Source organism: Hippocampus bargibanti, linkage group LG05 (genome assembly GCF_051943395.1).
Source record: "Hippocampus bargibanti isolate YZ-2025 linkage group LG05, ASM5194339v1, whole genome shotgun sequence".
NCBI lineage: Eukaryota > Metazoa > Chordata > Actinopteri > Syngnathiformes > Syngnathidae > Hippocampus > Hippocampus bargibanti.
The window spans coordinates 1,524,091-1,536,832 of NC_142738.1; the positions used below are offsets into that span (position 1 = coordinate 1,524,091).

General features: G+C 41.2%; 1 protein-coding gene across 2 annotated transcripts; it reads left to right on the forward strand.

Annotated features, from left to right (window-relative positions):
* The first annotated feature begins 428 nt into the window (after positions 1–428).
* Positions 429–2,873, forward strand: cdkn1cb (cyclin dependent kinase inhibitor 1Cb). Of its 2 annotated transcripts, none has more exons than XM_088996188.1 (3): positions 429–1,054; positions 1,156–1,267; positions 2,196–2,873. In XM_088996188.1, exons 1-2 carry the CDS (start codon positions 556–558, stop codon positions 1,263–1,265), a joined length of 609 nt encoding a protein of 202 aa, XP_088852314.1. In that variant the 5' UTR covers positions 429–555; the 3' UTR covers positions 1,266–1,267; positions 2,196–2,873. The 2 variants fall into 2 exon arrangements, with proteins under 2 accessions (XP_088852314.1, XP_088852315.1); XM_088996189.1 differs by having other exon boundaries at positions 2,200–2,873.
* Positions 2,874–12,742: the final 9,869 nt, after the last annotated feature.

The following is a 12,742-nucleotide window of genomic DNA, read 5'->3' on the forward strand; positions in this document are numbered from 1 at the left end:
TATGCGTATTAAATTTCATTTTAGTTTTTGTTGTTAGTTCCTGGTTTATGTCATGGAAAGTTTCCCAACTGTAACTTCCCGGACTTTTACAACCCAATCGAGTATATTTGGTCAACTTTTAATGCCAGCAGAGAAAGTTGAGAGTCAAAATAATGAAACGCTTTTCCGTGTTTTTTTTGTGTGACATCTTTGTTTGGTTGTAGTCGGTGAAAAAAGTGCTTGGCGATTGGGAAACATGACGCGTAGGCAGCGCGTAAACACGCGGGTGTGTGTGCCGTGGGGGGTAGCGGAAAGTGGGGTTGTACGTATGTGAGTGTGTGTGTGTTTTGGAGGTAGAAGGGGAGGGTTGGACTTGTAGCAGCCAATCACGACGTCGTCCGAGGTGTCGGTTCTGACTGACGGCTTGACTGGAGGTTATATACTCGGAGTTTTACTAGCACGGTACATTTAAACCCAAGTGCTCAGCGTGGAAAATCACACACACGAGGAATCCGCATTGGAAATCTTCCGCTTATTTTTCTTATTGTTTTCCCAATCGGTGTATTTTTGTGCCAAATGGGGGACATGTCTCACGCCCAGCTATCAAACATCGCCATGGAGAAACTAGTAGCCCGGAGGACCTTCCCCTTCCACAAACGAACCGGCGTGTGTCGGAACCTTTTTGGACCGGTGGACCACGACGAGCTAAATCAGGAGATGAACGTCAAACTTCGGGAGATTTCCGAGCGAGACCGGCAGCGGTGGAACTTTAATTTCGAGGCAAACACTCCCCTGGATGGGGACTACGAATGGGTGGAGGTCTCCTCGGATAGTACTCCAGCTTTCTACCGGGGCTCGACCCAGCTCGGCGTCCCCGCGACGCCCGTCAAGCAGCACCCGGACGCGTTACAACGTCTGGTCGTCCCCGAGGGGAGCGACGTAGCGACGGTCGAACTCAACCAGGAGAACCGCGCGGATAAGCTCAACTCCCGGAGGTTGGCCCACAAGCGGGGCCCTTGTGGCGGACAGAAGAGGCCGACCGCGGCCCCCGTGGATAATAATACGCACATTACAGGTAATTCGGGGCAACATTCGGATTAAATAGCGATTAAATGACACTATCGGGCTAAATTTCGAATTTAAGAACGTCGCCTTCAATATTTTGCTTTGTTTTAGATTTCTTCGTGAAGCGAAAAAGGGCCGCGGAGAGAAAGTGTGTGGAGCTGAGCCATCACGCCAAGTCCCCCATTCCTATGGAGCAAACGCCGAGGAAAAGAATCCGTTGAAGGTACACTTCTAAAAATGACATTTTAATAACTATCGTTTACTGGTTAAGCATTTGAATTAAATTTAAAGTGTTTTTGTGCATTCCAAGTGAGCTATATCGGTTTATTATTCAGGATTGTTTGTTTCTGGTTTTCTCTCTTTCACTGCCCAGCCTGGATTATGTTGTCCTTATTATCATCAGTCGTTTTTGTTGTTAAAAATCATTTTCAGACTTTTAAAAATATGAGCGCTGAAGGTTTTATTTTGAAGATTGTTTTTTTTTTTACCGATTAATCGAATTTTCATCGTGTTTACCATCTCATTATTATCCCTCGTTTTAAGGCGTAGCCGATCGTTGTCTGTTTTATCTTGAAAATCACATCTATTTCCAATTATTGGGATATCGATTTCAGTTGGCAAACATTTTGTAGTATTGCATCACTATTGTTATCTACACCAGTCGACGTTATCACTTTTGCTTTACTTTGAAAATCATTATCGCATAATGGTTGTGGGGGTGAAAACGCTTGGTTATTTCAACGGTTTTATTTTAAAACTTACAATGTGCTGTGATTGGTGGTATTGGGGTTGTTTCTTGAGGTTTGAAATAATCACATTTTCTACAATACGGTCGAGTTTCTAATTCTTGTTTGTTTTCTTCGCCGTATTTTGAAAGGATTTAAAACGTCCAAAAAAAGCGAAGTGTGTGGGGGGAGGGGTGAGCGTCAAGGGGAGGGAGGGGCAGGGCGGAGCGATCGTAAGGTAGAGTGGGGGGAGGGGGATGGCGTCACGCGCTGTGGCGGGAAAAAAAGGCTCCGCCTACTTTGCTTATGTTGCATCCTTTGCCAGGAAGACGCTCGCTTCGGTTGTTGTGTTTCTCCATTTTGTTCGTCGAAGGAAAACTCACCATTTCTTTTTTTCCATTCCCCACCCCCCGCCCTCCTTCTCAGGTAGATTTTTGCACTACTGCTTGCGCGGGCATGTTGGACGGAGGAAGGAAAGAAAAAGGAAGAAGGGGTAACTGGACTTTTGCCCGGCGGATCCCCACATACCACCCACCCCCTCCCCGCCTTGGTCCGGTGGAACAGAGCTGACCAGACACGGGACATCCAGCGCCGCCCTCTCAGGATCGAACTTTGTCGGTGTGGGGATTGATAGTTTTTTTTTCTATCCAGTACAAATGTAGCATTCATTGTTGCTGCCACTCGACAGTGTTAACAGTGTTTTCACATCTGTGCAATCCGTAAGAATTAAAAAAAGACTCTAAATTGTCGACACTGGCCAAAAGTGTACAGCTTTATATAGACGTCAGCATATAATTGAATAATTTGTCGTTGGGTTATATCTTCTATGTATATTTTTTAAAAAACTATTTTAACTTATAATTTATTTATGTTTCTTTTTTTATACATGTAAAGTGAATTCTTGATTTAGCCTGATGGCGTATGTTTATTTTATTTTATTTTTTCTATTGGTGTATTTGCAATCATGTAGCTTGTAGCGTACACTAGCTGTCTTTGTGTCTCTGAGCCATTTTTTTCTTGTTTAAAAAATGTTTGTTCTCCATGCAAATGCTATCGAGCAAAAAAAAAAAAGTGAGAATAAAATGTTTTTTTTTATTAAGTCAACTGCATATCTTGTCACTGTTCTTTCCTAATCAAAGTGAACATTTTACACAATACTATTCAAATAAAACTTTTTTACATGTTAAAATAGATAATACGTACATTGATTAGCCTATCGCTATGTTCTTGGTAGTGTCACAAAATTCCAATATTCCCGCCAACTGTGCAGAATAGAGTTGTCTATACATATACCATTGTATTAAAAAATAAAAATATACATATAAATCTGTAAATACAATATTTTTTAAGGTAGCAGTGGGCAAACCTGTTTTTTAATGTGACTCTTCTCGATTTATTTATCTAGATATCTGGCTAGCTAGCTATTTGCTATCTATTTATTTTACTTCATGTTACTTCCGGGTTGAGTGAACGCTGGCGCGTGTGGCTGCCACTGCTCACCCGCAGAAAAAATATCCTGTGACCGTAAAGTGTCCTTGAGAGTTTTGAAAGGCGCTTATAAATGAAATGTATTATTATTATTATTATTATTATCTAGCTCCCTGGACGGCTATCAAGCTAGCTATCTATTGGCTATTTAGCTATCTAGCTGCCTGGCTAGCTATCTATCTGGCTAGCTATTAGCTATCTATTGGCTGGCTAGCTAGCTTTCTATCTATTTGAGTTACTTCTGGTTTGAGTGAACGCTGGCGCGTGTGGCTGCCGCTGCTCACCCACAGAAAAAAACTAGTGTAGTCATGCCAAAACAAAAAAAAGGTTGAAGTGAGGTCTTTCAGAAAAAAATAGAGTTCAGGATGATAATAATAATAATACATTTCATTTATAAGTGCCTTTCAAAACTCTCAAGGACACTTTACAGTCACAGGATATTTTTTCTGCGGGTGATCAGCGGCAGCCACACGCGCCAGCGTTCATTCAACCCGGAAGTAACTAATAACTAGCTAGATAGCAAGCTAGGTAGATAGCTAATAGATAGTAACACGAGCCAGCGTGATAGTACAGCAAGTAGCGTGTACTAAGAGTTTGTTGAGTGTGGCAGTGGGAAGGGGTAGGGGGGGCAGGGCTGACTTACACGACATCCACAGAGGGGACTCAGGTGCAGCCTTATATACCTTGTGCAGAGCGGGGGTGTTTTTTTTTTATTTTAAAGGGGTCTGTATTGAGACTTGAGCAGCATGGCAGCTGTGGGATATAGGCTGGGATTTAAAGGCCCTTTGGCCCTCTATAGAAGCAGCAGCTGCCTTTGGATCCCCGCATTGTCCGCAACCGAGAGACTCCCCCCCACATGCAGTCGCACTCGACGAGCCCCCTAAAAGACCCACTCAACACACACACACACACACACACACACACACACATGGGCTCTGTTTACTCCAATGTGGATACACCGGGCGTGGAGACCACCTGCCAGAGCTGGAAAAGAGGAAAAAGCTCAAGTCTTTGTAAATTGGGCTCTTCGATTGACACGTAGCATTCAGCGGGTCATACTTGTAAGTTTACACTAAAATGAAAGAAGCCAAATGCACAGCGAGGGCAAGATGCGCCCGTCAACATCAAGTGTGACGCCGTAGCTTCCATTGAGCTCTTTTTTTTAATTCAACGAAATATCTCATAAATCAAGATGTCAAATTGTAAACAAATCACTATGAGTCATCAGTATCCACTTAAAATAATTGCCTTCCTGTTTCTCGCAGAAAATATTAGCTGTCTAGCTGGCTCGCTAGCTATCTAGCTAGCTATCGTTTAGCTGGATAGCTATCTAGCTAGCTAGGTAGCTATCTATTAGCGACTGTATTCTGTGACTGTAAAGTGACCTTGAGAGTTTTGATAGGAGCTTATAAATGAAATGTATTATGATTACTGTATCCATTAGCTAGCTAGCTAGCTAGGTAGCTATCTATTAGCGACTGTATCCTGTGACTGTAAAGTGACCTTGAGAGTTTTGATAGGTGCTTATAAATTAAATGTATTATGATTACTGTATCCATTAGCTAGCTAGCTAGCTAGGTAGCTATCTATTAGCGACTGTATCCTGTGACTGTAAAGTGACCTTGAGAGTTTTGAAAGGCGCTTATAAATTAAATGTATTATTATTATTATCATCTATTTGCTGGCTAATGGCTATCTTTTTGCTGGCTAATAGCTATCTATTCTCTGGCTCTTCGCTACCTATTAGCTATATATTCGCCTCACTATTAGCTGTCTATTTACAAGCTAATAGCTATCTATTCACTAGTTATTAGCTATCTATTCGCTAGCTAGCTAGCTAGCTTGCCATCTATTTGAGTTACTCCGGGGTTGAGTGAATGCTGGTGCGTGTGGCTGCCGCTGCTCACCCACGGAAAAAAAACTTAAACTGTGACTGTAAAGTGACCTTGAGAGTTTTGAAAGGCGCTTATAAATGAAATGTATTATTATTATTATTCTGTTTGTTTTGTTTACACGATCTTTAGGGGTGTTCATTGTTTGGTCTGCCATTTTGTTTCACGTCTCTAGTACTAAAAGCTATCTATTCACTGTCTATTAGCTATCTATTCACGAGCTATTAGCATTCAATTCGCTAGCTAATAGTTATCTATTCACTAGCTAATAGCTACCGATTCGCTAGCTATTAGCTATCTATTCACTAAATAATATAAATTGCTGGCTAATGGCTATATGTTCACTGGCTAATAACTATCTATTCGCTAGCTAATAGCTACCTAGTCGCTAGCTATTAGCTATCTATTTGCTAGCTATTAGCTATCTATTCGCTATCTATTCACTAACTAATAGCTATCTATTCGCTAGCTATTAGCTATCTATTCGCTAGCTAGCTTGCTATCTATTTGACTTACTTGCGGGTTGAGTGAACGCTGGCGCACGCGTGTGGCTGCCGCTACTCATCCACAAAAAAGCTTATCCTGCGACTGTAAATTGACCTTGAGAGTTTTGAAAGGCGCTTATAAATGAAATGTATTATTATTATTATTATTGTTATTATTAATATTAAGAATGAGGAGTGACATGCTGTTTTACTACATGCAGATAAACAAACATCTTGTTGACCTTGTAGGTCATTTTTGTTTGTTTGTTGTTGTTTTTTCAACATGACTCATCTCAGAGGCAGCTTCCTCTTCGGCGACATCTTCTTTTAAGTGGCGTTTATTGACATATTTCCATGCACGCATGCCCGCCCGCATTATGTTAATCACCCAAAACGCGTCGGCCATTGCTCCAATGGCTTTGACTGTGTGACATGATAAAAATGGAGACTTTTGATGGCAAAGCTGACTTTGTCGGCTCTATGCAAGCCATAAGCCGCCGGGGCTTGTTCTGATTTCCAACACAAAGCGCTCTGGCGATCCTTTCTTTGCTTTTTTTTTTTTTTGTTGCCATATGGCAAATCCATGTAGACATAGCCAAGACTCATTCAGTCAGCCACAGAATGTCCCGCATCACAGAACAAAAGACACTTTGTCTCGCCGCTCCATTGATACCAATGGCCCCGAAAACAAAAAAATATTCTAATTAATCTATGGCTATATCCAGCTAATTAACGCCCATATGCCCGCGGGAAGCCGCGGAGGTCATGGAACGGACTTTTCAAATCTCAATAGTTTACATGTTAAAGACAACAGCTGTTCATGTGTTACTTTAATGAAGTGCTGGGGAGGGGACACATTCGGGGGGGGGGGGGGCTCGGGCACCTCCCCCTCGGAGTTAATGGGGGTCACCTTCCACTTTTTTTTTTACCTCTCTTGAGGACGTAAAATACAACAAACACAACGCCAGCGCTCCGGCTAACCACTCACTGCCTGTAGGCCTAATAAAAAAAATGGACAAATCCAGTACAGTGATACCTCGGTTTACGGAACCCCTTTGGCTTACGAACTTTTCGGTTTACGAACGTTACATTAATGAAAATTTTACCTCGGCATACAAACTTTTTTTCGGGATACGCACGGAGCGCCACAACGAGTGATGTGTCGTTGGTGAATGACCCCGTTCTCGCCATGTGCGCTGGCTAGCTAGCTATCTATTAGCTATCTCCGACCGACTCGATTTACGACCACCCATACTTATGACCACGACCTCCAGATCCTATTTTTAACATTACAAGAGGGGCAGTTTGCGAGTCATTTAGCCTCCGGGTCTCTATTCAACATTTTGAATGGATTTCGGTTTACAACCCTTTCGACTTACGACCGTTTGGTCGGATTGGAACTCGGTCGTAAGTCGGATGTTACCTGTATTTGAATCATATTCATAACTGGATGAGTAACAAGTAAGGATCTTTTTCGTAATCTGAACTCTCTGAAGCTATTGTTTTGATTCTGGAGCAAGGCAGTGTGTGACCAACGAACAAGGGGGCGGGACTTTCTGAATTTGCCCAGTTCCAAGCTCATTTTGTGGCAGTTTTGTGACACTTTCAGTCATTTTGATTGGTGTTTTGCATTTGAGTAAAAATATCAGCCTGTGTGTTTTGGCTATTTTAGATGCGATAAAACGTTTTTCTGATGTCAGGAAACAAACAAATGGCATCGGTTGTCCTTTCGATATATCAAAACAGCAAACCCAGAATCGCACAAATACTCATTTTGCATATTTTAACTTTAACTTGGCCTGCATCATTCAACGGTTGCAGTCACGTTTTTTTTTTTTTTTTTTTTGGGGGGGGGGGGGGGGGGGGGGGGGGGGGGGGGGGGGGGGGGGGGTCATGCAAATCATTTCAACAGCAACCAAAGTGAAGCCGCAAAAAAAAAATCTAAAAAAATCCAACTGTCATTTTAGAGCTACACCTCTTTCCCTCAAAATAAATACATAAAAAAAAAAAAAAAATCACATCCTCCTCCACCCGATGGCAGCACACAATTAGCGAGGAGGGGGCGGGGGAGGGGGGGCCTTCAGTGCGCAATTAAATGCAAAAAAGGAGGCAAATCGGGCCAAGGAAATTAGCATTTTCCATCTCCATCTGGCATTGGCGCAGGCGAGCGGGGACAAAGGCGAGCAGCGCCGAGACGAGAGGCGAGTGTGCCATCGCATTGACCTGCAAATCAGGCTTTGTCACAGAGTTAAAGCACCCTGACCCACCCATCCCACTCCCCCCCCCCTTTTTTTTTACACCCACACCTTCTTTTTTTAAACCCTACAGCGTGATGAATGGGAGGCTAAATTTAGCCCACTGTTTGTTTTCAAAATGCAGACCAGACACTATTGGACACTTTTAAAGGAGAACCGACACCATTTTTTTGTTTCCTAACTGACATCAGAAAAACGTTTTATAGCATCTAAAATACCCAAAACACGCAGTATGATATTTTTAGTCAAATGCAAAACAACAATAAAAATGACTAAAAGTGTCCAAAATCTGCAAAAAAATTGAGCATTTTCAGAAAGTCCCGCCCCCCACTTTGTGACGTCACATCAAGACGTCTTGTATTGCTTGAGAATCAGAACAATGGCTTCAGATTCTGAGAATATACTTTCCAGTTATGAATATAATTCAAATAGTTCCGAAGAGGAAAGTATAAACGTTTGCAATCGATTAAAGAAGGTTTTAAGGACTACATAAACATTCAATACAATGTAAGAAACCTTAGACTCTCTTCTGTCATCAGAAAAAAAATGAGTTAATTCCTAAATGATATGGGTCTGGAGTTATATGAGCTTGAAATGGGGGCAGATGTACAAAATACAATGCAATACATACATATCGATTTATATGGAGCAGAAGCTGGAACAAAAGCGCTAATATGGACAAAAGGCAAATGCTGCCTCCTTGTGGAAGGGAAAACATTGACAGAGGTCGCAGCCAGCGCTTTATCGGCACCCAAGCATGTAAAAACAAAACCCAAACGAATTTGGGAATGGCGCTCTATGTCATATTTTCAATTCCCGAATAAATCCGTGAATGGTAGTGAATGAGTTAAAATGTAGTTTATTTGGTTTGTTTGGAACGGATTAATAGTATTTCCAATTACAGTAAAGTCTGGTTATATCGATATCGGATATATCGATAGTCCCGGTTATATCGATACTATTTCTATGCACGCACTGAGAAAATTACATGCAAACAGGGTCGGATATATCGATAGTCCCGGTTATATCGATATTTTTTCGGACTCCCTTGAATATCGATATAACGAGACTTTACTGTATTTCAATGGCGAAAGACATTTTGAGATACAACCTTTTGACTTTTGAGTCGTGGGTGTGGGCATGGAAGAAAATCAAACGTGTAAAAATTCGGGTATGGCGCTCTATGTCATATTTTCAATTCCCGAATAAGTCCGTGGTTGGTAGTGAATGAGTTAAAATGCATTTTATTTTGCTTTGTTTGGAACAGATTAATAGTATTTGTTATTGTTATTAATGACATCTAACTCGGGGACCGCCCCCCCCTCCCCCCCCCCGGGGTGTCTTTTGTCCGGAGCTCTTTCAGCCCATCGGAGGCCAACCCGTTCCCCTTCACTTCTAATACGAGGCTTCTGTCAGACGTCCGCGACGGCCATTTTTATGGCGTCCGTCCATCCGTCCACGGTGACGCGTCCTTTTCCTCGATTGGCGGGGCAGGTTTTTCGTCCCTCAATCATTTATCGGTGTGTGAAAGTGGGCGCGGGGACCTGGCGGCCGGCGTTTCAGGCCTGGCCACACCGCTATGGGTGCAATGACTTGCACTAATGCTATTCACGCCTTTTGATGAAAAAAAAAGGGGGGGGGGGTGTCATGGCGGCCATTATGAGATATCCAACAGAAGGTCGTCATTCAGCAGACACAACAGTTCCGATGAACAGCTTATTTATTTACTTTTTCTATCTATATATTTAGCTATTTATTGATCTACTTATTCATGTGTTTATGCATTTATTTATTTGTGTATGTGTTTATTGGTTTATTTGTGTACCCGTATTATTATTACCCATATTATTTATTCATTTATTTGCATACCTGCCTGTTTATTTATTTGTGTATTTATTTATTTACATAGATATGTATGTATTTATTTATTTCCGTAATTGTAATTCATTCATTCATCTATCCATCCGTTTATCTATTTATTCATTTATTTATCTATTTATCTATCTAGTTATCAATTTTGCTATTTATCTATTTATTTATTTATTTATTTATATTTTTTATTTATTTATTTATTTATTCATATTTTCATTTATTTATTTATTGGTTTATTTGTGTACCCGTATTATTATTATTTATTTATTCATTTATTTGCATCCCTGCCTGTTTATTTATTTGTGTGTTTATTTATTTACATAGATATGTATGTATGTGTTTATTTCTGTAATTGTCTGCTCGTTTGTTTGTTCGTTCATTCATCTATCCATCCGTTCATCCGTTTATCTAGTTATTCATTTATTTATCTATCTAGTTATCTATTTTGCTATTTATCTATTTATTTATGCATGTATTATTTATTTATTTATTTATTTATTTATTGACACTTATTTTTATTTATTGTTATTTATTTGCATACCTGCCTGTTTATTTATTTATTTATTTATTTACATAGATATGTATGTATTTATTTACGCAATTGTCTGTTAATTCATTAATTCATTCATCTATTTATTTATTTATCTATCCAGTTATCTATTTATTTATTTATGTATTTTCTATTCATTCATTCATTCATTCATTCATTCAGGCATTGCGTGAATAAACACTGTTGTCACTCTTATAATATAATAGGATTAGTCTGTGGACTTAACGTCCATGAGAAGCAAGTCAACATAGCCAGTCGAAAGTGGCGTTTTGCGCTGTTGTGGGCGTGAACAGAATCTGCGTTACTTCCAATTAATCCACCAAAAATCGCTTCACACCACATGCACCACGACTTCCACCAGCTTTGTGTAAAACGTCGGCCATTTTCTGTCACCGAATTGTGATACACACATATACAAACATATACATATACATACACATACATACACATGTATGTATGTGTATGTATATGTATGTACTTCCGGGCGCGAATGGCTGCCGCTGCTCACCCATACAAAAAAAAATTACGAGACTGTAAAGTGTCCTTGAGAGTTTTGAAAGGCGCTTAGAAATGAAATGTATTATTATTATTCAACAAAAACATCCGTTGCAACGCCGAGCTAGCCAAATTCCCAAACACGGTAAAGCCAACGAAGATGCAGCAGATTTTTCGCGGAGCGCACATGCGCCTGCCTACAAAAATCCGACCCCCTTAGTCTTCCACGTCTAGCTAGAGCTGATATGAATTTATCAAGAAGCTAGCAGGTCAGTGAGCTGCCATCAATCTCTTCTCCGGCCCCCTCCGGCTGCTCCTTCTCGCGGAGGTCATTTCAGACCGCTTGGCAGCTCACAACAATACCCAGAATGCCGCGGGGTCTTGTCGCCATGTCCTAATTTGCGGCTGCCGTGCTGGAATTGAATACAAGTGCCGCTAGCTGCTTGACCTGCGGCTTTATGTCCGTGGGGGAGGGGGGCGTTTGGCTGGATTAGCGACATCTTTTTAGTCGCCACGCAGCGCAGAGCCAATGGACTGACGGCCAGCCTGCAATTACGCAGCGGGGAAGGGACCATTTAGAGGCAAATACATGTACACACACACACACACACACACACACACACACACACACACACACACACACACACACACACACACGCACACACGCACGCACACACACACACACACACTCCTGTTGCAATGGTTTTGTGAGGTCCGGATAACTCCAGATAAGCAGTGAGGACCACTGATGAGTTTAGAGAAGAACTAGTGTTCCATTTGAAGACTAAATGTCACCCCATTACCCACTTCAACTTCTTTAAAAACAAAGAAATAAAAAGTGAACTTGAAACTGAAATAACAGCAGCAGTGAGGTTTCTGAATGGGTACATTCAAAGTCCTCACCCCTGGTGTGAATTTGGTGAAAATATCGTTTTACTTTTTGTGGTATGAACTTTTTCCTCTCATTAACCACACACACACACTGAGTAAAAAATGTGTGTATCCAAGTGAAATGAAAATACACACCAAAAAATCATTTTGGGTGAATTTGTGAGGACCTCTCGGCATATATAGACCCTCTAGAAGGCCGTAGAATGAAAAACTTGTGAGGTCCGGCCAAAAGGTCCTCACTTGTCAAAAATGTCCTCACTACGTATGGTATCAAATGTTAGTCACAAGACAAGTCATAAAAAAAAAACACACACACACACACACACACGCACGCACACGCACACACACACACACACACACACACACACACGCACACACGCACGCACACACACGCACGCACGCACGCACGCACGCACGCACGCTTTCCTCTTCAGAACTATTTGAATCATATTCATAACTGGATGAGTAACAAGAAAGCATCTTCTCCGAATCTGAAGCCATCGTTTTGATTCTCGAGGAAGGCAAGACGTCCTGACGTGACGTCACGAACAAGGGGGCGGGACCTTCTGAAACTGGCCACTTCCGGTTTCAAATTGAAGTAGTTTTTAGACACTTTAATTCATTTTTATTACTGTTTTGCATTTGACTAAAAATATCATACTGCGTGTTTTGGGTGTTTTAGATTCTATAAAACGTTTTCTTTCTGATGTGACTAAGGAAACAAAAAATGGTGTCGGTTGTCCTTTAAAACTACACACAATTGTTTGTATAATAAATGTGCTATGGTATTGTAATGAAAGAAATAGCAGTGAAACAGTACTGTATACATGTGTACATGAATTTTGGTCGGAGACCGGAAAAGACAGAAAACTCAGTGTACCGCCGTAACTCTATAGCTCAACTTGATTTGTGTTTTTCTTCTTCTTCCCCCTTTTTTCGTCTCCCATTGTGGACCAATTTTGGTGGCATTCTTACGCAGCTGACGGCGTCTTAATGGGACGTAGCATCTGTTCTGAAACAATGGCGAGGCGGCAAAAGGATGATG